Source organism: Sylvia atricapilla, chromosome 6 (assembly GCF_009819655.1).
Source record: "Sylvia atricapilla isolate bSylAtr1 chromosome 6, bSylAtr1.pri, whole genome shotgun sequence".
NCBI classification, from domain to species: domain Eukaryota; kingdom Metazoa; phylum Chordata; class Aves; order Passeriformes; family Sylviidae; genus Sylvia; species Sylvia atricapilla.
The window spans coordinates 45624702-45649825 of record NC_089145.1 but is presented as its reverse complement, the minus strand read 5'-3'; the positions used below and the strand labels follow the sequence as shown (position 1 = coordinate 45649825).

The window sequence follows — 25124 nt, the reverse complement described above, 5'->3', positions numbered from 1 at the left end:
TGGGAGAGAACTGAGCTTCAGACTGGGGGATCTGGAATACAGCCCTGGCAGTGGTGGATCTTTCCCTCTCCTGCCAATGCACATAGAACATCTTAAATATGATCAGTGCTCAGAGATTTTTGGGGCCAGCTTCTCTAACCCAGGCACCCCTTGGTCCTCCAGCTGCCCTGTGGTCTGAAGGTCAAAGGATGGAGAAGTTCTGCCTGTAAGCACAGTGCCAGCTGGCCACCATGGCTCCTGTGAGCCAGTGCACAGGAGGGGCATCTCCTCAGGATGGCCCTTTACCTCTGGGGAGCACAGACTGGTAGCTCTCCTCCTGACTGGCCTATTTGTTGCTTCTTTCTAATCTACTCCTGTGTTGTCCACATGGCTTGACTTGGTCAAGTACTGCCCCAGTGTTTAAACTTTTAACTATGTTCTATCCGTGTAACAGTATGTCTTTTGGAGTACAGTTACAGCCTTTCTAACTCCCAGTCAGCCTCTCCGTAGAGAAACTACTTGAGAAGTATTCAGGCATCAATCAAGGTCACACAACCACACACCAGTTACCAGGCTGGCTCAGCAAGAGAGGCAGAAGGCTCCCAGCCCCAGATCAATTTCCAGCTAGCGTTTATTCCAGCCTGCTGAAGGTGAACCCAGAGCCAAAAAGAGGGAACATGTGATCTTTCTCAGTTATATAGTGTCTCAGGTTCGTGGGTGGTACAAGGGGCAGGGCAGAGGACAAGTGACCATAGGGAAGAGAGGAACAGGACACCAGGCCCCAATGCCAATGGGGAAACAGGGAAAGGGGATGCCATGGGGTGGGTGATGGACTTGTGAAACCCAGGGAGAACATTGCACAATGTCTGCAAGGATCCATGGATGGGAAGCCCTTTTTTACATCTGAGATATCTTTAATCTTCACTTTTCCAGGGAAAGGCAGTTGGAAATTCCCTTAATGGCATGAGGGTCTCCACATCTCTGTGTTCATCGGTGAGCCTCAGATGGGACCCAAGTCTCACTGAAGCACTCAGGACACCCAGTGCTTGAGGCTGAGCAGTGGGCAGGGAGAGCCCCGCAGTGCTTGGGACCACAGGGAAGTATCCTCCATGCCACAGGGAAGTGTCCTCCATGCCGGGCCCTGAGGGCAGCAGCGCTGGAGGCCAGGGAAGGAGGGAAGCACCATCCCGGTGTGTCTGTGGTGAGGGAGCCCTCTGTTCCCTCACTCTTTGTGGGACTGTACAGGCCCTGCTGACCACCGACACTGAAGCTGCCAAAACGAAGGAAGGAACCCGCTGCAGTTTTATTTTTCCTTAGATAAATTTTTTTTATATAGAATATATTACAGTCAGAGTTCTCAGCTTTTAATCAAAAGGTAACAAGTTATTGCAGTTTTTTTACCCAGTGAAACTACCGGTGAAAGAACTTTCTAGAAAGCTGTCCTGTCTTTAAAAAAAAAAAAAAAAAAAAAGAGGGAGAAAACCCCACCCAGACAGAAAATACACATGTAGGTCGCACTTCACACCCGCGGGCGTGTGGGCATCCGTGTGGAGAGAGGAGCATGAGGTGAGGCGGCGCGATGGGCACAACACTATGGCGAGGGAGGCAGGCCTGGGCGCTAGCGAGGTCGGTTCCTAGGCACGGTGCTTCTGCTCGGCTTAATTGCTCTTAGATCGGGAAATGAAGAGGCGGCGGCAGGGAGGAGGGCGGCGGCGCTCTTTGGGCGGCGCGGGGCCCTCAGCCTCGCCTCAGCTCGTGCAGTTTATGGGCGACGCGCTCCAGCTCGGCCTCGATGGCGGCCAGGCTCTCCAGCTCCTGGTCCTGCGGCAGAAACACAACACAGGACGAGTCAGCGGCCACAGCTGGGCAGCCCTCGCCCCCCAGAGCTACTGAGAGCCCTGCCTGGGGCTGACGAGCACGGCCTCGTCCCTGCCCCATCCCTTCATTTGTCCCTCTGGATAGACGAGTGCGCACAAGACAGATTACTTCTGCCCTAATGTTTCATTACTGCTGCTAGTGATGGGGACAAGACACGCAGCTGCCGTTCTTCCCCCGTCCCCTGCCAGGCAGGGCGGCCCCCAACGGGGCTGTGCCTCCAGAACATGGGGCTGGAGGGAGACGGCTGCTGGGGAGCCGGGGCAGGCTCTGCCGAAAGCGCTGGGTGCAGCACTGAGCCAGCGGTGTCAGGAGTGTCAGGAGGGGTGACAGGAGGTGTCAGCGGTGTCAGGATTGTCAGGAGGGGTGACAGGAGGTGTCAGCGGTGTCAGGAGGGGTGACAGGAGGTGTCAGCGGTGTCAGGGGTGTCAGGAGTGTCAGGAGGGGTGACAGGAGGTGTCAGGGGTGTCAGGAGGTGTCAGCGGTGTCAGGATTGTCAGGAGGGGTGTCAGGAGGTGTCAGCGGTGTCAGGAGTGTCAGGAGGGGTGACAGGAGGTGTCAGCGGTGTCAGGGGTGTCAGGAGTGTCAGGAGGGGTGACAGGAGGTGTCAGCGGTGTCAGGGGTGTCAGGAGGGGTGACAGGAGGTGTCAGCGGTGTCAGGAGTGTCAGGAGGGGTGACAGGAGGTGTCAGCGGTGTCAGGAGGGGCACTGCTGCCTGCCACTGCGGGAAGTGCAGCATGTGCCCTGCCCGTGCAGTGGACAGCCGTGTCCCCTCTCCCCACCCTGCCCTGGGTCTTTGCCTGCACCTCCACTAGCAGAAGATACTTTTCCCAATAGGGGAAAATAGTGACTGAAGAAGCCATCAGTTCAAAGGCTCAAGCTGCTCATCACTTGGTGGTCTTTCTGTACCCCCTCTTGTGTATCTATGCTGTCACCTGTAGCTGCTTTATTTAGGACAGGTACTCAGATGCCTGACTGCATGGCTTTGCCTGAACTCAGGTCATGTCCAGCTGGCCCTGCCTCACTGCCGGCCCCAGCCCTGCCTGTCCCTCACAGCTGTGGTCACCTGGGCTCTCTGCATTCAGCACAGCAGCAGCAGGCTCTGTGTGAGCAAACTTGATGCTGTACCATTTTCCATTGGTAGAGTCAAGGTGACAGCCCCTCTCCTGTGTAGAGGGAGATAAGCCTTGCTGCTGTCTTCAGCAGCTGCCAGCCACAACCACAGACTGAGCCACTGCACTGCATGTGGCTGAAGTGGGAAAAGGAAGTATGTAAAAATAAGGGTTTTTTTCTCTTCCTGAGCTATTTTCCTGGTCAGGGAAAAAAGTCACCCTGCCCCTGCACTGGGACCTTGGCTCAGCCCCTGGGAAAGCTCTGGCTACAGTAGGGTGCCTGCAAGTGCCCGGGGTGCCCAAAGAGCTGTTACATTTTGTTTGAAGTGAGTTAGGGAGCAGCTGGCTGAGGCTCACCTTGCTGGAGGATAACGCATCTGACTGGAAAGTGCAGGGGAAAGCATTCTCAGCCCTTACCTGTACCCACGCTGGCCTCACTGCCCAAGCCACACAGCCCCATGGCCCAAAAATGAAGGGAGGGGACAGGACAGCACCCAGAGGCTGTCCTTCCCACACTGCGTGCCTGGCCTTCCTCGCTGACTCCCAGAGGCCCTGATTTAGTTTAAAAAGCCAACCAAATAAAAAAGTCTTGTTGCAGCTGTAAACACAGCAGTTTTGCAGCATCAGCAACCTCTGTTCCAATCCCCATTTAGAAAGTGAATCTGCCACCTTGCAGAAATGGTGCAGCCCAAAGCCACTTGCAGGAGCAGGTGGGGAGCAGCCTCCCTGGGCAAGAGATGTGGGATGTGAGCAGACAGTGGTGGGAGGCAGATGGGACACCCACTCCGCTGCATCCCTGTTTGGAGCTGAGACATTGGCTTTGCTTTGAGCCAACACAACTGGAGATGCTCTCATGGGGGGGATGCTGATGGACAACTTTTGGCCAATGGTTTGGTGCATAACTGAGGAAAGAGGAGTGTTTTGGAGGCAAGAGAGCAAACTGGCTTCACTCACCTGCTGCCCCAGTGTGTTCCTAGGCACTCCATTATGGCCTGTCCCAGGCCCATAAAGCCCAAACCCAGCCCCACTGCCCAGTCCCCTGCATTGTCCCAAATCAACTCTGCCTGGAGCTGGGCCTCAGCACAAAGGTGAACCCACTAGCGGTTCCTGGCTGCTGGGGACATGCTGAGCTATTACCTAGCATGACACAAGGTATCAAGGAAGGAGATCTCTCACTTTGGAAGCCTGATTCAGATGTATTTCTGTATCTGTCAACCATTTCCACCCCAATGCCTCAGGTCTCTTACCACAGCTACACCCCTGATTTACCTCTGTTGGAGGTCTGACATTATTCACTCCATCCCTGAGATAAGGAAAGCATTCCTTTTGACTTGGAAGGGCTTTGGAACACAAGGACTACCCCTAGGCTCCAATTCTAGCCCTGGTCACTATGTCCAGCACAGGCCAGTACAGAAGTCCTGTTACTGGAGACATGACTCTGGGGGGCAGGGAATGCTTTTGCACTAGTCACTAAAACAAGGATAAAAACCAAAGGTCCGACCGGGTGCAAACTTCAATAATACCTGAGGCTGAAAGACTACAGGTTCACTCAGCATCAACTTAATGTCACAGAGGACCACTGCCAGCTACATTAATGCCAGTATACCATCCACATCTCCAAGCGTAGTTTGGATAACTGGGTGGGATTTATTCTTAAGCCTATGTACACCAACCTCTGTTCTCCTATTAGCGCTGCCTTCCTCATCCTTCTTTTCTTCAGGCATAGGAGCAAGTGGAAAGCCTCCTTCACTGCTGTCCTCCTTTGAGTGACGCTTCCATGACCTTCTCACACCTTCCTCAGGACTGCTGAAGGCATACTTGCGGGACCTAAATGTCTTTTTCATGGACCTGTCTGGGTCTTCTTCACTATCATTTTCCTCCATGCGCTTCTTTGATGTCAGCTGCTTGGCCAGCTCATCCATTTTGTTCCACCTCTTGGTGTCTTCCCATTCCCTGGAGGACTCCTCCTCCATCTCATTGCTTTTGGCATCCTTGGGCTGAAAGGTGTCCTCTTCTTCCTCATCCTCCAGGTGATGCCTTCCTCCCCTCAGTGCCCGGGGTTGTTCTTCCTCTTCCTCTTCTTCCTCCTCTTCAGAGCTCCGGACGTCTTTTCCAAATCCCAGCTCATCATCGTCATCTGAAAGAGCATCAAACAAAGCAGTGAACACAATTGTTAACATGTTTAAGGTCCACCTTTGAATTGAGCCTTCAGTGGTGATGCGAGATGTATTTCTTGACTTAAGTGTGCTTTCCCAAGATTCTGGAAAGACCCACTCTCACACTGCCATGTCAGTAATGGGGTTTGAAGGCAGCAGTCAGAACCCCTGTAGGAAGCTCAGGGAAGATGAATTAGTTGTCCCCATGAGCTACGAGAGCTGAGCAGCAAGGCAGCTGCAGGGCCTGTGTTATCTGCTGTGCAAAGGCCCATGTCAGATGTTTGTGGTGGGGTCTGGGTGGCAGCTGGCCGGTGTGTTTCTGTAAACCCAGTAAGCCCCTGACTCAACTTTTTTGCTTTGAAGCCTCTAACCCATCTGTCTCAGTGCTCTCAGCTCACCCCAGGAAGGTATCAATGCAGTCTGGGATACGTACTGTCACCTCCCTGCATCTCCTCAGCCTCCTCATCCTCCTCAGCCAAATCGAGTGACCTCTCTGCTTCAGTAGGGTCCTCCTCTGCAGCTTCATCTCCATCATCCTCCCGCTCCACACGCTCCCCCGCTACCTCCTTGCTGTGCTCCTTGCCCTTCCTGGATGGCTCTTCTCCCTCATCCTCAAGCTCCAGGCTGTCCCTGAAGCCTCTGGGCTCCTCCTCTTCATCCCCTTGCTGCTGCTGTTCATCCTCACTAAAATTTTTGCCAATGTGGTTGTCCAAAACTTTGTTTCGATGGGTATCCTCTGTATCCCTGATGTCATTGCTCTCAGCTTCCTCCCCATCCTCTTTCTCAACAAGGTCGGTATCCTGTGGCCTGGGTTCTCTCTCCTCCAGGCTGTTTTTGCCCTCCTCTCTTGAGTCTTCATTTTGCTGGGGCTTCTGTGCTGCCAGCTCAGCCAGGGACCCTGTGGGCTGCTCCTCTTCAGGGTGCTCCCCTACTGCATCTACAGAGGGAGAAACAAGAAGAAACACCTCTGCTGAGAGCTCATTTCACAACCAGCAAAGGCCAAGCATTTCTTTGGGAGCTTCAGCTCCACTCAGCAATCTGCTAACTTTTGCAAGTCACTTCAGCATATGTTTGCATTCAGGCAAGGCAGTGTTCTCTCTGGTGCCTGTGCACCTGGAGAGACTTGCCAGGCTGAAGTTAAACATATGCTGAAGCATTTTGCTGCAGCACAGTCCTCATCACCATCTCTTGAGATGCCAGCCACGAACTCACCCTGCATGAAACCAGACTGCATGTAAAATGAAATTATTTAGCAGAGTGATATGGCACTTGCACAGCTCTCCCTGCTCTGAGTGCTGCACTCACATCACATCCTTATTTCTCCCATCAGGCTGAAGAGGCAGCCAGCCCTGTTCACAGGGTGCTGGAGGGAGGAGGGGTGTCTCTGCAGGAGCTTAATGTGGCCTGAGTTTGCTCTTGCTCAAGGGAGACTGGCCTCTTTTAACACTATTAGCCAGAGAAAACCCTTTGCAAAAGAAAATATGAGAGTTTAAACCCCAGAGAGATACAGAAAGGTAAGTGCAGCCCCAAGGAGGGCTGACAAGTGTGCCAGGATGAGGGGATGCAGAGAGCTGGTCACACAAGGCTGGAGGCCACCAGTGACACTGTGCTGGTGTCACCAGACTGTCAGCGGGCCTGGATGGCCCATGTGCCACATTTCATGTTCACTTTGTCTTCCTTCATCTCCATGCTGCCGGAGCAAGAGTTTCAGTTGTGTCTTGGCAGTAGGGAGATGCAGTGCCAACCATCCTACCTGTTGGATTTTGGTGGTGCTGGCTGCAGCAGCAGCAGCCCCTAGGGGTGTCACTCCTCATTGCTTTGAGCAGTTTTGGACTGGTGACACAGCAGTACTGTGCTGCTGTGGGCCAGCCATGTGCCCCAGAGCTGCTTGAGACCCTCTGTGGGCACCCAGCTGCTGCTGGATGAGAAGTCACATCACCCCACATTGGCATTGTGTCTTCCTGATCAGGAAAAGGGAAGGTGCCAGCCCCTCCTCTCTGCTAAACTGCCTGTCTTTAGTCAGGGCAGAGAAATGCTGACAAGGGGAAATCCCAGCTGAAGATGATCTTTCCAAGATATGGGTGTTTTGTGTGGGTGTGTGTACTGTGTGTATTTCAATTTTTCCTTCAGAGATTCATTACTTAATATCTTAGATACCTGGAAACAAGGGTGACAGGCAAAAACCCCGATCACCCTTGCCTGTATCACTGACTCTTTCAGTGCAGGATTTCCCTGACTGTGACACATTTTAAGTGTTACAACCCAGTGAAAGTCTCAGCAGCAGGGTGGAAAAGTCAGTATCACTTTGGTAACTTGACCATCACCAGTTACTACAACTCAGAAACTACTGAGTTGTTGTAGTGTTGTTTGAGCTGGTAAATAAGAAGAAAGCAAACACTAGCAGCAGCATCAAAGAGGATGCCTACAAGAGAAGCAGATGGACATATCAAGGCTGTTTGAAAGAAGATCCTTGTTTACAGCCTGACCTGGATTTCTCGGGGGTGGAGGCTGACGCTGACCTCTCTGCTTGTTCTTGTCATTCTGACTTTCAAGGACTTCAGAAAGTTCATCTTCAAAGCCGCTGTTTTTCTTCTGCTGCTGAGTTCTCTCATTGGCACCTGTGTTAAGTAACAAAAAGGTAGGGAAAGGCAACAGTCCCTTCTGTATTTCAGAAAGTAGTGGTAGGAAAATAGTTCGGTGCCCTCTGTATTTGCTACAGTGGAAAAATCTACCTGGGAGCTGAGAGGAGTGAGACTGGAGGGAATGTCCGCAGTAACAAAACCACAATCAAAAACATCATCTGCAGGATAGAAAATGGTCTCTAAATAGAGAAGCAGGGTTGCCAGGAAAACTAATATTGATGGAGTTCTAGGGAATAAGAGGTGCTGAACTGCAGCACACTGAGGGCAACAAAAGACTTCATCACCAGACTATTGAAGGATAAAAATTGCCTCCTGCCAGATTCTGCCTACACAGCTCTGTTGAGGTGAGCACTGGGAGCTCCCGCATCCTCCAGCCTGGTTATGGGGGGCCCCTCTCCCCTGGGTGCTGGGAGGAAGAAGCAGCATTCATTCCCACTGCAGGGGTAGTCTGGGGCTCCAAGGCCCCACACTTAAGCTCTGGGATTATAGAGCCTGCTAGAAAAATGCAACACCCTGGAGAGAAGTGTCTGAAGGCAGCATGAGCTAGAGGTCAGGCTGCAGCTGTCCTGGCAACCAGCAATGGGATCTGCAAGCCAAACAAGCCCTGTCTAACCCAGCTCATGCTCGGCTTCTATGCCTTAATGCAAGGGCAAGAGCCAGTGCTGCCAACCCTTTCTAGTCCAGAACTGAATGGTATGGGCTCTCCAGTCTGACCAGAATCAGCTGCACCAGCACAGAGGACACCTAGATTAACACTCTTGCTTTTCTCTTGGTCTACAAGACAGTTCCACCCCCAGTGTCTGCGACTGGTAGATTGGATCTCATGTTACCCTGGGACAAAGTGGTGTGATGGGCTCAGGCTGAAGAAAGAGTGGAGCAAGGTGCACCTCCATGAAATGAGCCCCTTCTCATGGACTTCATGCTAAGTGGCACAGCTTGCCTGAGTGCTCCTCCTCAAATCCCTGGTGTGCCTGGGCAGCCACATCCCAGCATACTGAAGAGACCATGCCTTCTTTCTTCTGGATCGCCAGAGCATCCACAGAGTCCATCTGAGGTCACTGAGCATCTGGCCCCTCTGCCATTTGGGCAGTCACTAAAATATGGCTTTGGGAGTTGCATGAGACTCTTTCCCAACTCTGACTTCCTGAATTTTTCCTCTTCCTTCTCCCTGTTGTCTCTGTGGCTTCCTTGCTCTGAAAGCATTCTGGTGGCACTGCCTTCCAGCCATCTCTGGCAGACTTGTCACACAGGAGCAGAGTACAGAGATGCCCTAGTCATTGTCTCTCTGGTGATACCCAGTAGCCCCCTGGTTACCCCAGGGAGAACGAGTAGGGAAGGCCAGGAGGTGCTCTCCCTGCAGCCTGGGGAGAGCCCTGTTGCAGCCTCATCCAGACAGAGGGATTTGGACTACCTCTAAAGTAGCCTTGCCTGGAATCTGCACATTAGCTCTGGACAACTGGGCACCTGAGAATGTCCCTCTTTTCCCTCAACACCCCTTGGCATAGCTCCATGGTGCTGCTGCTGCTCCCACATTGCCCAGTGGTGAGTGGCCTGCACCTCTCCAAACCAAAGAAACTTGCATTTGAGTTAAGGAAGCCATAAAAAAATAGCTACTAGCTCAAGAATATTTTTACTGGGGTCTTTTAGGTGCAAGTCTTGTTCATGGTTCAGTGGGGCTTCCCTGCTGCCACGCCTGGGTTTAGTGCTAGACTTCAGCTGCACACACAGCAGAGGTTTTCTTGTCTTTAGACATTCTAGTTCGGGAACTGGTGATTATTTGTTGAATCAAATTACAGTGTTTCCTTTTTGAGTTCTCCCACCTCAATGTAACCACCAAGTTACATTGATAGCTATTGAAATTATCAGATACGTATTGGAGTTATTACAAACAAAATTCCTGTCCTCTATCACACAGTCTTTGCTGAAAATCTTGGAACTACATTTCCTAGGGCATATTTATATGATCTCAAATAAATAAAAAAATAAAACAAACAAACAGAAAACCAAACAATCAATAAAACTCTATAAGGCACTACAACAGAAGAAAACAATCTTCCCCATAGTTACATCTCCCCAAAAATATAGTGGCACTGTACCTTGAGCAGCAATTTCCTGAAGTTCCTTTAATAGGTTTTGGTGGCGAAGGATAGAAATAATTCGTTCATCTGCAACAGGGGAGACTTAGTACAGAAAGCAGTCAAAGCAAACCTTCCCCCAGCCACGGGAAATGAAATAGAACCCCAAATCCCTTTCCTTCTTCATTTACTCTTTTCTTTCCCTTGGCCTGATTTGCTCTCACATCTCTTAACCATATGATTAAGACGGAGAGGAAGATGCCATGAAAACCAGCCAGTTTAATGTCACCCAGTGCCCCCCGTGGCCACAGTGCCAGCATGAGGCATGGCCTGGGACAAGCAGTGGCTTCATCCCTTCTCCTGGGGCCCAGTACAGCCCAGTGGAAGAGGAAGGTGAACTTGTCAGGGACCCCTTGACAGGGGTCTAGAGGCCAAGGCTCAATTGGTCAGGGCAGGACCAGCCCCTACTCGCCAGATTTGCTTTTGCTGATACCCAGCCTTAGGTCTGAGGCAGTACCTCCTCGGAGAGTTTCTAGGCATTCCTCACTGATCGGCAGGGGGTTTGGCTTAGATAAAGTATCAGAGATGACCTCTACAATGCACTTCATCACCTAGAAAGAGACAAAAATACAAATTAAAGAACTGGGTTTTTTGTCTTTTGCTCCTACTTGTTACCAAGGCCAAAGTACTGCAGATGATGGCACAGATCGTCTTGCTTTTCTGGTCAAGTCAGAACTGAATGTTCAGTTCTTGTTTTCCTTAACGCAGGAACAGAAGGTACCTCCTGCAACTGAGAAGTGAGCAAATTACATGTGAGGGTGGAAAGAGCTTCTTCCACATGACACATGATTCAGCTGAGGATTGCATGGCTTCAGACCATCCCAGAGTCTCAACACATCTGGAGAGTAAAGGATATCTGAATATATACATAGAAAATCCAAAATCATCCTCTTTTAAGTCAATAAATCTCAATCTGCATCTCAGAAAAGCACTCAGTGGGAAATTGTAGAGAGAAAAATATGGCCATAGCTATTCAATAGATGACGTTGAAATCTTAAAAGTTCTTCAAACTCTGGGAAAGACATCATAGTTAGATTGAAGCCAGGCACAGAAGGTGAGGTGAGGCGAACTACTTTCAAACACAGATGAGAAATATTGCTCTTAAGCCTAGAAAGGACAAGACACTCTGGAGAAGTGTTTGACCATGTACTTCGAGTGTTCAAGCCATCTCTTATAGACTGGAAGAGCTCTACATGATGGCAGGTCATCTGAAAGCAAAGAAGTTCTGACACAGCTTCTCAGACAGGATGAACTCTGGGCCCACCCTTTCCAGCAGCCCTTTTTGTTGGTGTAAAACCAGAACTGTTATTTATCTAATTTGTCACCTGCACTGAGATTGCAGGCATCTTTGCCATGCCAAGACACACTACTGGGAGCCCTAGTGTGTGGCCACGTAGACTCAAATGATCACACAGGACACAAGTATTAACTACAGTCTGGTGCTGATTAGTATCATAGGAATCAGTTGCTTAGTTCAAAAGGATGATTATTCATAAACCAGTCTAGGAGGAATGCAGGGCTCACAATTGCCTGTGGGGAAAAAAGAGGAGCTAAATTGAAAAAAATAATACAATTTAGGCCTTGGAGGCAAAAAAAAAAAAAAAAAACCACTCACTGAACCTCTTTCTCCTGATGATTTCAGCAGGCAGCCCTGAGAGCCCTGACCTCCCTCACAATGTACCATTCCCAGGAGAGCGGAGCGCTGTGGCTGCAGTAGAAATTAAACACAAGTCAGCAGTCCCCAGTCATCCACAGTGCTGTTCATTCAAGCAGTTGGATATATTCACTGGACAGTTGGAATGGACAAATTTGCACCCTGGGTAAGGAGAGAATTCTGCTTTTGCATATCACAGCCGTAAAATGCTGAACTCTACACCTTACACAGTTTGAGGGAATTGCCTAATGGATTACAAATGCTACTGGAAAGATTAAAAAAAATAAAAAAACAACAAAATGGGAATTTCCCTGGTATCATTCTCCTATATCATAAGCAATCCATTAATAGTGATTTTAGATGACTTTGAGTCACTCCATCTTTAAATAGAAAAAATCCCAATTCTGATATTTCCCTCTCATGTTTTCTAACCTCTGGACCCACTTATTGTAGCAGTATTTGATGCAGCTTCGGAAGTGAAGACTTTCGCAGCATGAGAAGCAAGACTCCGATTCAATGAAATATTCTATTCAAGTATTTCAAGACTTCTAAGCTGATGTAAGGTCTTTGTCTGAGCACAAAGAGACACATCACTCACCACAGAAACATATTCAACTCTGTGGAGGAGCTTTGTAAGGTAATGAATTGAAGAGTGCAGTCATCCCACAACACTCTCTTTTTGTTAGAGGAGGTCTTGCAGAGTGAGACTTCACAAGGTCATGAAACAACAGCCTGCATCAGGAAATGGAGGAGATCCTTTCCAAATGAATGTAATTAATCCGGTGCAGAAACTCAGACTGGAATTTTGCCATAGCTATCATCTAACCCTGAGCATGTAACTAGACCCTCTAGAGCAGCTCACAATGTCCCTACACAGAAATCTCCAAAGGGTTGTCTCCTTACAAGGACAGACTTCTCCATATTTGAGCTCAGCTATGCCCTCCTAAAATGTATGATTGTAAGTGAGAAATAGTGTCCTTCAAGCACAAGAGTGGGCAAACACGAGAGACACTGTAAATGGTTTGGTCTTGTTCAGCTCCCTATGGAAAGCCCTTGGTGTATGGAAGGTCTGATGAGGTGTCCAGGAAAGGCCTGCAGGTGCTGACTACCCATTGCACAACCCTGAGCCACCCACAAATGCTGCTGGCACAGAGCATGGTGTGTAGGAAGAGCTGCAATGCTTGTTGTTGTATTCATGTGATGGTATCCCTGCCCTAATCTGTTCCATAAGACCAGGAATTCCTTCCCTGAAATGCTGTGTCCCAGAGGATGGTGAAGGCAGGAAAGCCTTAATGGCTTCCTCCAATTGCAGAAAATTCAAGGGAAAGCTGATTTTGCTCTCAGCTACAGCCTGTGTCAGTGTAATACCCAGGGAATGGGGGCAGTCTTGAGAAAGTCCTTCCTTGCTGGAAACATTTCCATAGAGTTGCACCATCTGTCACAGAAGTGCCATTTTGCACACATAGAATGTATTGGGGAATAGACCTCACAAGGAAAATCATATGGTTAATGGGTTGTCCCGTAGGATGCCCACTCTGGTATGGAAAGTTTAAGGGGTCGGTACCTGTCCCGAGTCCCCTCCCTCAGCAGCACGCAGCCTGAGGAAGGCACCCAATGTCTCATAGTTCATGACTCAGTCCCAGCAAGGGCTGAGAAGGCTAAAAACCTTAACAAAGCAACTGCTCTCCAGCCCAGGCATGTCTCAGGACACAGGGAGGTGTTGCTCATGGCACACATCCTGCAGGTAACCTGCAATGGAGCCTTGTGGCTGACACTGGCATCAGTGTGCCTTCCTCTGCTGCTGCCTGGGGAAAAACATTATGTGGCTAGAAGATTTCATAGCAGGAAATGGTTCAAGAAGTAAAGAGGAAAAAGGCTGGACTTTTCTTTATGGACATGAATTTTCAAAGAAATTTTAATTTGGTAAGCCAAGAGATCAGCTAATACGAAAAATGGGAAAGGGGGGAGGAGGGGGGGTCAGGGAGTCGTGTCTGACATAGTTAAAAACATAGGGCAACCCCCTCATCCAAGCATTTAGGTGCCAAAAGGCTGTTGGGAGTGCACATGTTTGTGAAGTGCAGCTATAAATGTTGCAGGGTGTGACACAGATATGTGCACAGAAGCCTGTAAAGGAGGGCTGGAGAGGTCAGCCAGGTCCTGCACTGCTCATAGCCATCCAGACAGGCTGAGCAGGAGCTGAGGATGGATTAGCAAGCTGAGAGTACCAGTTGCCTATTTTTCCAGAGCATGCATGTTTAAGTAGCACACATACAAACTCAAATGTATACACCCGCAAATACACACAGTTTCTGAATCACATCTCTCCCCCCACTCTCCCTTGAGTCACCTCCTGTTGGGAGGTTTGAAAAGCTGAAAGTAGGAGGACTAAGGAGAGTTATACCCAGCCTCCATCTCTTCTCTAAACAAGCTTGCCTGATCCCTCTGTCACATCCTGAGGGACTTCCTGGGCTGCCCAAAAGTGGATGCAAAAAAGGATAACTTCTGCTAGGAAGGTAGCAGAAATGGGATCTCTTGAGGGATCTCATGCAAATTCCCAGCACTTTCTACAGGGTATTTCAGTGGGAGCAGCCCAAAACCAACCACCTAGGTGGAGGTGAAAAATCACATCCTTTCTCTTCATTTGACTCTTCCACTACAGGCTCATCCTTACCTTAGTGTCGCCTTTATTCATGTCATTTGTCACAGGAAGGGAGACGGCTGTAAGGTAAGTGGAGGAAAAAAGAGATCTTGTTATTCATCTAATCTGGGAGATAAGCAGAGAAACATTATTCTGAAAAAATGGGAGTGGAGAAGAGGGGCATCCCCCTCTGATGGAAGTGGTCTCTGGGTGCAGCAGCTGGAGGTGTGCCCTGTGCCCGTCGGGAAGGGAAGGGAAGGGAAGGGAAGGGAAGGGAAGGGAAGGGAAGGGAAGGGAAGGGAAGGGAAGGGAAGGGAAGGGAAGGGAAGGGAAGGGAAGGGAAGGGAAGGGAAGGGAAGGGAAGGGAAGGGAAGGGGCCCGGGCTGGCAGGGCCCGTGCGGCGCTCGGCAGTGACCTTGCGGCGGCCGCTGTCCGCGGTGCTGGAGGCTCGGGCCGTCCCTGTCCGCGGTGCTGGAGGCGCTGGCGGAGCGGGGCCGGCGGGGGCAGCGCTGCCGCGGGGCCGGGGAGACACGGACCCATCCCAGCCCCACTTACCCGGCACGGCCAGGAGCAGGACGGCGAGCAGTTCTGGCCGGCTCATGGTGCTGGCGAGATGGAGGCAGGGAGAAAAGGGCGGAGGGCGAGACTGTCGTGGCGTGGGGGCTCCAGGCGAAGTGCCGGGGGGAGACCAGCACGGAGCGTGTATATCTACGCCAGTGCCCTGGCTGAAGATCCGAGATGGGGCACTGCAGCAACCGGCTCATTTATATATCTCAGCCCTCGGAAATGGCGTCAGGAGGAAGCCACCTCCTCCTCTGCCCCCTCCCCTCGCACACAGGCTTCCCATCAGCCTCCATCACTCGCCGGGTGTCAGAGGAGCCCCGACCTCCCCGGCTGCCCGTGCGAAGGTGTCGGGCTCTGCTTGCTCCATCTTCTCACTCTGCAGGCACAGGAGGGCTCTGAGGTGTGTTTCCAGGTTACCGCTTTTCCAGCACCTCACTCGACACTGGCAACCTGCAACACCTCTGCACATGTGCCTTCTCTGTACGTGCCTGTAGCCAAATGTAAGGCACCTCGTGTGTTTCGGCCAGCACTGCCATCTGCAGATGGTTTTGCCCTCTCAGGACCCCCTTGTCTTTCACTGACCGTGAAAGTTTAGAACAGGTGCTGAAATTTTTAGATGTCTTTTAAAGACCTCCACTCCAGCAAACTAGTCACCATGAAAATGACTTGCCAATGGACATGGTAAGTCCCAGCAGTTCGATGAAAGGTTTGTTAGTAGGATATTATTTGGGCTAAAGATTAAAGGCTGGTGCATCTGCTGTCCATCTGACTCTACAAGCAAAATTTTAATAGGTTGCTACCCTTTGTTCAATGTTTTATAACACTCCTTAAGGAGCAATACCCTCCAAATATTACAAATACACTCCAAAGTGGAAGTAACCAAGATTACCTGGCTGCCAGTTTGCATTGACAAGGGAGAGAGAGGAAACAACGAATTGTATCATTTTCTTAGTCACAAGCATTTCCATGCTTTTGAAAAAATGACTGTCTATTCTTTGGGCGGAGCATCTATCAGGTCAGCCAGCTGGATTTTGTTAAAAGTGACTCCAATGGTTCTTTAGGACAATGTTACTTTAGGAATAGCAGCTTTACTACTCCATTCTATTCCTCAAGCAATTTCAGAGGTCACAAAATGCAGGGACTTAGACTAAAAAACAAAATTCAGAAAAATAAACCTTCTTTCTTCCCCACTCTGCCTCACTCTGCTCACTGGGGAGCCCTGCACTCAAGGAATTAGGGAGAATCTAAGAGGTAGTCACTTGTCATCTTGTCTAAGATGACAAGAACTTTTCTATGAGATTAGGCAGTAGAGACTGCACCATCATTTTCCCTTTCTCTCTCCAGGTGCACATGAAAAAGTGTTCCAAAATGTCCTCTAATATCTATCTGATTTAAATGCATGCTTCAAAAGGCATATTTGGATTGTAAAAGGCCATTCATACAAAATCAAAGCTCCTCTTGTCAGTTGTATTTTCTAGTTAAATACAGAGAAAAGATGGAAATAAATTGATCTTCTGAGCAGTGCTTTGTGGATGGCAGTGATGGCTGATTAAATGTTTGTAAGTCTATGAAATGAACACCCATGACAGTTCTTGTTCCATGGGGAACCTCCAGGACTAAGAGATTTTTGTTGTTGTTGTTGTTGTGTTGTTTAGTTTTGGGGTTTTCTGTTCCTTTTTTCTTTTTTTTCTCTTTTTTCAGGGTGTGCTGTTGAATTATATACTGAGGAGGAGGCATGGAGGCCATATACAATGGCCTTTCCCTCATCCAGGATACACCAGAGCATTTAAGTCTCTGAGTCTGAAAAGCTGAGCATTATTAAGCTTGTAAATTCTTATGTATTCCTAAGTGAGAAACAGATTGATCTGCTTATCAGGCTATGTTTTCCTAGTCAATATTTACTTGTGCTTACATAAAAATCCTATCTTATTAGGACAATAAATTATCTCAGTTATAATCCAGTTTCTTGCATGAAGTCCTTTTCTTCTCTGGGGCCTCTTTTTGAAAAATTTAACAGGATATGTAGTGCCTAAAACTACTGTTTTTCTCTTCTCTTTCTCAAGGTATGGTCTTGCATCCATTAAGTTCATTGCAAAGGAAAAACTAAATGCTTTCCAGGTATGGCATGCATACTCCCACTGTAATAGCATGTGATGGATGATGAATTTTTCTATTTCTTGGCCTAGAAAAAAATTATATGAAACTGTTAATCCAGCAATCAGTACTTCTGCTCTTGGAATTTGTCTCATTAGGCACAGCTATATTAGGAACTGTCACAGTAAAGCATGCCAGGGAAAGATTTATGTCAAAAGAGCAAAAGTGATCAAATAAAAAAGTGAAATGTATTCTGCCACTCAGAGAAAGGCAATGTCTGAAGCAGACTCCAAGGGAAGAACAGGTTTGTGAGTCTCTAAAGTAGTTTGTGTTGTAATATATGGAAAACAGGAGTAGATCTTCAATGGGTGGCAAAGTAGTGAAGATGGACTTTTCTAACCACTTCCACCCTTATTAAACATGCCATTGATGTCTACAGAGAACAATTCTATTTTTCCTTATAGCTGCACAATTTCTTGTGCATGAAGTGTGGTGGGACTGTGGAGAGCCATATACCATGACCTGCCTGCAGTCACCAACATAACATGTGCAGATGGACAAAGAGATACTTGCCTTCCCAGCCTGCAAGTGGTTTGAGAAGATGGCAATGTCTGGATGGATAGAAGCAGCCACCCAGCACTGTTGCATTGTCCATACTCTGAGCTGAGGGAACAAGAAGGTCAGCCTAAAAGCCATAAATTGATATATGATCTTTCTTTGCATAAGGTCATTTGATTGAGAGATTATGATTGAGAGAAACTGAGTTAAGAATTAACTCTTCTGTGCTTGGAAACACTGACATTGCATTTCAAACAGGTGTGATTTTACAAATCTGGGTACTGAGGCACTTAAAGAGGGGAGGTGTCATTTTCATGAAAATGTCAAAAAGGTTTGAAGCCAAGGCACAGGTAATACCACACCCTAACCAAGAAGACACTAATCAAAAAATGGGCAACAATTGCCTTCTTGTGTATGAAATCAATTGATAACTGTTTGACTGAAAAACTTGAATGTAAGCTCATTGCCAAATTACTAGCAAAGTCTATTAAAACCCCCACATCACACCTTATCTTCTTTCACCTTAGTCAGTCCCACTCACCTCTCAGTTCCCTCATACAAGCCTTGCTTGTCTGCCTGTAAATAGAAATAAGCTTCAAATCTCAGATTGCTGCTGTGAATACTCATCTGTGCTGCTCAAAGGCAGTCCTCTCTTCTTTTTCAGGTCAGAGTCAAAATGATGTTGACTTGCTTTGATTTTCTTAGTGTAGACTGTCCTTGCACCAACCTGAAATTAATTTATTTTCCTGTTGAAAGGTTTACTTATACCCCAGAAAAAAAGCCCATCATTTTGCCAAACCTGATGGTAGCTAGCCCTGCCTATCCATTTTCTTCCTTGTCTGGTATGCACAGGTCTCACTGGGGCAGATGGAGAATGTTCCCTGATGGAAGAAAAGACTTCTCTGTAGTGATCACAGAATGCCATCTGGACAGCCTTACAAAGAGCTTGGATCTCAACATAATTGTTCTAAATGTTATTCAAACACCAAACTGGAAAATGTCACATCCCTCCAGTGCCATGGTCCAGTTTACCTGGCAGTTACAGAAAACCTTCACTGATTCCTGTAAGCCCCACTGAATCTGCAAAAAGTTGTAGAGACAGAGGTTCTTCCTGAACAGTGATCTCAAATAGCCTTCTCTGGAAATTACTGATTGTTCCTTTGGCTATGGTTTTATTTGATTTGTGACAGCAAAGTTTATATGATGTTGATGTACATATTCAGTAAGGTAAAACAACTCTATACATTCTAGACTGGTCTGAAGTTCATGAGAACATAACTGATATTGTTAACTTAGCTCTGAAGCTAGAGGCAGGCAGTCCTGTGTACTGACCTGCAGGCACTAACAGGGTTCATGAGGGTTGAGGGAAGAAAATAATGACAAGAATGACTGAGGTCTATGGAGCAGCACTCCTGTTGTGGGGGTTCCATAAGCCCATCAGACAGCCTCTACTCTGCCAGCAGCTCACAGCCAACACACGGATCCTCAGCCAGCATCAGCACCAGCCCAGGTTCTGAACGTTAAGTGAATGTGTGGTGTATTTTGTAGAGATCATTTTTTATCCCTCTTCCTTTATATACCAAATCAGTCTGTCCATTCCAGACCGGTTGCTCAGTGAAAATCAAGTGAGCCACAGGGTAATGTGGGTCTCCTGGGCTACCCACAAGGCCAGAGTTCAAAGGTTGTGAGCATGATAAGGTGCTTTTTTGAGATGTAAGTTAGAGGCACTTGTGCTAACTTTTCCAATTAAAGGAGATGAAATGGGAAAATCCCTAATTAAAAAGCAATTGTAATTAGAACCTTTCCTTCCTCCCCCCACCCCACCCCCCCCGCTCATGGCAGGGAATCACGAAACACATAGAATCATGAAACACCTAAACCAATTGCATTCTGGATGCTTTCTTTGATCTCCCTTTGCTCAGATCAGAAACAATGCACTTAAGAAGATGAAAAGGCAGCTGAACACAGAGCCTGCTTCCCTGCCATTCTTGCAGAAGGATGAGGGAAAAGTGTGAGGATTTATAGATGTACTGCCGACATATCTCTGTCCCAAAAGCCAGACTTAAGGACTTTCAGGGCACTGCTCTCCCCTCAAGACCATTATTCTTCAAACAATGGCAATAGCACATCCCTGGAACCACCTACCTGGAAATATGGTGCACTGGGACACAACAATTGCTATTTTGGCTTGGAGTAGGGAGCTGGAGACCCTGGGCCCTCCCCCAGGGGCAGGGTCAAGGGCTGGGGTGGGACTAGGGCCTCTTCCTGCCTGTGTGCCAGGCTGAATCCCAGCTTCCAAGCCTTCCAAAACCTGGGCACTGGCCCTGATTATTTATTTTACAGTGCTCCACAATGTTTTAGTGCTAATTAGAAGTGGCTAGTTTGATTGTCCCTCTGAGAGTCTCTTCTTAAACGTGGTACCTTCCTCAGTTTTATGGCATTAAGTACCACAGCTTGCTTAAACACAGCAAAAATATCTCATCTGTTATTTTTAAATTACCTCTTCTTCTATTCTAAAAGCTGGGAAAGACAAAAACTCTATCTCTTCCCTAGTCCAGTGAGGCTTTCATGATATTTACATTTCTCTCTTACTCATGTCCTTTCCAAGAGAAACAATCTGAGTCATCTTGTTCTCATGAGGCTCCTTTAAACCTGGCTACTAGCCAGAGAGTCCCACAGGTTAATTACCTACAACATATAATTACCTGCAACATAATGCAAAGAGATCCTGGGGTATCCTGCTCTCACTAGAGCACTGTCACTAGAATATTTTTAGTCTTCACTCAGTGACCCAGAAACTTTTTGGGGATACCTAAAAAACCCCTGACTTTTGTTTTAGGGATGGCCACACATAGATGTCTCAGGAATCAGTATCCTTAAAGATCTATTATGCCCTCACATAAAAGACATTATGGAGAGGATAGGGAGGATTTCTGGATGGTTTAGATATGCTCCAGCAGTAAGCTAGTAGTAAAGAGTTGCCCCAGCCTGTATCAGGGAAATTACTCAGTCTGGATAAGGCAAAGAAAAAAAATCCCCACTCTCTTGGTCCCAGCTGGCACCTCAGTCACTTCCCTCCATCCACTCAGGCTGGTTTGGGTCAGGCTGTTCTCTGCACAACCTGAGCAGAGCTTTGGATAGCCTGTGCAGTGCAGATGGCCCTTACCTCAGATGTTCTGTTGATAAGGCAGTTTTTGAACATCAAATTGCATGTTAATGCTAGTTAATGAATGTTCTCTTTACAGGCACAGCAAGCCTTTTCCTTCTATACTAAGCAATGAACAGGGGGAGGTAGCCTTTCAGGTATTAAATTGCTTGAGAGCATCAGCACAGAGCAGCTTGAGGAACAGCCACAGAATCTTAAATTACTGTTACTGGGCTTGTTTTTCAGCCTGCAGGAGTTCAGGTTTCTTACCTGACCAATGCTTTTTCGTCACAGGAGAGTAGGGTTTGCAGTGCCTGTCCTTGGGGAGCAGCCATTACTTTCTGCAGGGCAAGGGGACAGGGCGTGAGGCACCTTCAAATGCAGCAAAGTCTCTGAGCCCCCCTTATTCATGTGCTGTGCAGACAAAATAGTCCTGACAGATTCCTCCACATCGCAGGATGAGCCCTAGGTAAAAATGGGAGATCCTGAAGAAGTCGTGCACCTCCCAGTTTGCTCTCATTGGAGGAAAGGGTTTGGAAAGGTCAGGAAACCACTGACCTGGCAGAGATCTCTCCATTGCACACAGCTGAGCTCACACTCAGTCTCTGCTTCTAAGTGCTTGGGAGAATGTTTCAGGACAAACCACACTTTCTACTTTCCAGGAGATTAAAAAGCCCAAACCAACAAGAAAAAAGTCCAGACCGTGCTTCCCTTTCTGGTTTTTAAAGAGTTTTTACTGAAACATGATCTGCTGGCTCTCAACAGTTTTTGTTTGATGGAAGCAGCTAGACAACCAGAAACATGGTGAAATCCTTGTGTTCCATGCCACATAGGAGGCAACTGTTGTCATGTGTAATCCCAAAGGAGCAGAAATAGAAGAGTTTCCCCCAGGTAGAGGAGATAAATGGGTATTGTGCTCACTTTGTGTTTAAAGCTGCAGTGAATATGTGACTTTCTGTACTAAGGCAAATATTGCAGCTTCTTGACAGACTCACAGAGTGAGAAACTGGAAATGTAAGGAGAAAATGTGCGATTTCCATTTCTAAATAAATTGTTCATTGAGAGCCTGAACCCAAACATAGATCAATGGAAAAACTTATCCTTTCCAGTGGGTTTGGGGTTCAATTCCAGACCTAGCTTCCTTCTCTGGGGTTGGGATGCATTCCTCAGTGGCAAGGATATAATTTAAGTATATTTTGGCAAGAAATAAAGTGAGGATAACAGCTATAAGAAGGAAGAACACCTGCTCAGAGAATGTCTTTAAAAACAAACGAAAATAGAGGAAGACATCAGTCAGTGTTGTTCATCAACAAAAGTAAAAACAAGAAATCAATTTGAATTCTGCATATACAGGTGGACAACCCCTGCCCTGGTCCAGCTGGCTGCACTATTGCTGACACAGGCCAGGATGCCACTGGCCTTCTTGGCCACCTGGGCACACCTGGCTCATGTTCAGCTGCTGTCAAATGGCACCCCCAGGCAGCTTTTCCACCAGGCAGCTTTCCAGCCATTCTGCCCCCAGCCTATGCAGGAGTGACTCTCCTGTTTCCTGTAGTGGCTTTGCATCAGCTCTGTCCTGAGCAGTTTAAGTGCAGCCTTGACTTGACTTGTCCAAGGACAGAAGGAGCCAGGCATTAGAGCTTTTCTCAGCTCCTGCAAGAGATGACTTCTTAATGTATGTACTTCTGGCCCTCCCTGCAAGGATGTGTGATTTCCTTAGCTTCCAGACACCACCTGCTGCTTTTTAACTTGATTTATTGGTGCCAAGCCATACAGGTGTTCCCCATGCTTTTAGAGGTCCAGTAAAGTAGTTCTCACTTGCTTTGAATTTGTTGTGAAATGTGGAGGAATGGGTGTGGGCCTAACAAAGAAATAAGTGTCCCAAGTAATTTCTGTTGGAACTCTCTGCAGGATCAGTGCCTCAGAGAGCAATGCAGCTCACTCCTTGGAAGTTGACTAGCAGCTTATTTTACACAGGTTTTGATGATTATACAAATTGTTAGCATCTATTTTGACTGTGATTTTTAAAAATGAAAACAGAAATTAAATGGGATATTTTTTATCAGACTTTTTAAATATAAGTATGAATTTTTCAGACCTTTTGAACTGAAAAAAATTCTGGTTCATTGAAATATTTTGCAGAAACACTTTTCCATATTTTGATCAGCCCTATTTATTACTGTGCTGAAGCCCATCTCTGCCATTATCAACTGATATGTTTATAGCCATCTGAATCACAGGCTACTCATGTTTATAAAATTATTATTGCATCTATTGATGCTTTATTAACACTTTATAAACAGCAGGTACACATTGTACAATAGCCACAAAGAGAATTGGGAGTTCAGTCCTGACCTTTTGTTCACACATTCCTGGATATCAAAATCACTCCAGTTTTACTAGATTTTGTATTTTATATTTTATTTTAGTATTTTACATGCAATTGCTTCAAAGCAACAACCATCTGGGGTTTATTCCTTGACTTAGGCTAAGGACTGAATTTTTCATATTCTGAGAGCAGCTTCATTAATTGGAAGAGGTGGCTAATCAGAAGGGCTTATTGGAAATCCACACTGTGGATCCAAGCACAGAATTCCCTCCTGTGCTGCGCCAAAGATGCTCTCAGAAAAAGCAGTGGCCCTGGTTGCCCCTCCAGAGGGCCACAAGAACAGCACAATTACAGCAGCTGCTTGTGTTCTGTGGTTAAAGAAAACTCCCTGGAGACAACATGTTGCTGTTTGATTGGAAGAATACTCAATTGTCTAACAAAGCTGTTATCCTCTTTTTAGCCAGAGATGAGAAAAGGAAATCTTTATGTATTACTCCTATAAAAAAAACCCCCAACCTAATTAAAGAAGTCAGACTCTCAGGGGTAAAATAAAACCACCACACAGCAAAGAAATGATGGCAGTGAGGAAAAGTGAGCTGGAGATTTGGCTCATCTATTCCAGCTGCTGTGTTTACTCAGCCCGGAGGCAGACACCCACCCCATGTCCCACACACCAAGAGAAGGTGCTTCCCCATTTCTGAGGGATATTGATATATTCATTTTCATCTTTCATATTAGAAGTATCATTTTAGCACTAGAAATGACCTTGGGATATGTTGACTAGTATTGCAGAGATCAACAGATGAATAATGAGAAGGTTATCATCATATTTAATCTCCTATTTTGTTAAACCACAACCCTCAAATACACTCTTGAGGGATCAGAGTAGGATTCACATGGACTTTGGAATGATCCAGGGACAGGCTCTTTGCTTCAGCAGGAGCAATGAGCTTTGATTTGAAATCCATAGTTGGTACATAGTTGGTGCTTCTGCAAGAAAACACAGAGCTCCTCCATAGTGCTGGGGTGACCCTGACCGTGGTGTTTCTATTCCTATCAAAACCCTGGGTGATAACCCTGGTTTTCTTGTATGGATTAATTAAAAACTTTTCTTTGGATCATTAGAGCTGAATGATAAGTTTGTACTCATGGGAAAGTTCATTTTGCAGTCACTGACTTCTTGCAGCCAATGGTCCCTGCTACAGTGACAAATTTACAGATGCTGTAAATAAAGAACTTCCCAAGACAGACATTCATCCAGCAGCAAAGCCTCAATTTTACTGGCAGGGGTTAAGTTTTATGAAGTATTTTTTCCCTGCCATTGATTTTATCAATCACACTGCCATCTTAATTTTACTCCTCTAATATACAATAATATTTTACTTTTGAACAAGAAATGAATGGGCACAGAGCTTTATAGGAGAGTTCTATAGAAGTGCAATAGAAAGAACAGGCTGGCAGTTATCCTCAGCACTATGGGATGTTGTGTGATACCCAGGGACCATGCTGGTCAAGTACTGGGTCATACACACACACACTGAGATGCTGAACAAGAGCATTCAAACCTCTCTGTTTCTTTCAACAATGTCTATTATTTGTGTTTTCTTTTCTTCTCTCCAGAATATCTTGCCTGACATTTTATTTGCTTTCCCCCTTCCTATCCATCCAATTTTCTTTAAAACCCCTAGCCCTGTTTTGTAATTTTAATTCCAAAGAGCTCAATTTCATCCTGCACTTTCCCTGAACACTATGTCCTTACTTCATCCTAACCAACACCAGAAAATTTTGATCTGGTTTAAAGTGCAGCTCAGAGTGCTGTGCTTTGCAGGCTTGCCTGCCATAGGTATTGTCTCTGTCCTACAGAATGGTGGGTGCCAAGACCCAGTATAGCTCATCTAAACCTTCACTGGAGGTTTGCAGTGTAAAGAGGAACCTGGGAAAGGACTTTTGAGCTGCACATTTATCACCCTCTCCAGGACATTCCACTGTCAGTCTGCCATCCCTTCTGCTGAATATCCACATGCTTTTCTGTTGTGCTGTCTGCCATCCCTTCTGCTGAATATCCACATGCTTTTCTGTTGTGCTTTGGCTAAAAAAAGAGACGTGTCAAAAGCAGTCTCAGCATAGATCTTCAGTTTCTGCTTAGAATTTCATTCCCTCTTGTCTTCCTGCTAGGCGGCACCAAGGCCAGATTTCATTCTCCAAGCACAGAACACAGCTTTCTAGTGCCAGCTCTTATCTTC

At 47.1% G+C, this 25124-nt stretch overlaps 1 protein-coding gene across 1 annotated transcript; it reads right to left on the bottom strand.

Moving 5' to 3' along the window:
• Positions 1-1715: 1715 nt before the first annotated feature.
• Positions 1716-14932, bottom strand: CHGA (chromogranin A). Its single transcript, XM_066321784.1, has 8 exons — positions 14747-14932; positions 14225-14271; positions 10357-10450; positions 9861-9929; positions 7642-7740; positions 5556-6059; positions 4640-5103; positions 1716-1800 (listed from the first exon to the last, which is right to left on the bottom strand). The coding sequence occupies exons 1-8, from the start codon at positions 14790-14792 to the stop codon at positions 1717-1719; spliced, it is 1407 nt and encodes a 468-aa protein (XP_066177881.1). The 5' UTR covers positions 14793-14932; the 3' UTR covers position 1716.
• Between the last annotated feature and the right edge of the window lie 10192 nt (positions 14933-25124).

What these genes read in the sequence shown, in the direction of transcription:
- CHGA (XM_066321784.1), bottom strand. Translation starts at nt 14,792, where the DNA reads ATGAGCCGGCCAGAACTGCTCGCCGTCCTGCTCCTGGCCGTGCCGG. An exon ending in TGAATAAAGGCGACACTAAG is followed by an intron (nt 10,451 to 14,224) that starts GTAAGGATGAGC and finishes GTCTCTTTCTAG; the next exon opens with GTGATGAAGTGCATTGTAGA. An exon ending in CCTAGAAACTCTCCGAGGAG is followed by an intron (nt 9,930 to 10,356) that starts GTACTGCCTCAG and finishes CCCCTGTTGCAG; the next exon opens with ATGAACGAATTATTTCTATC.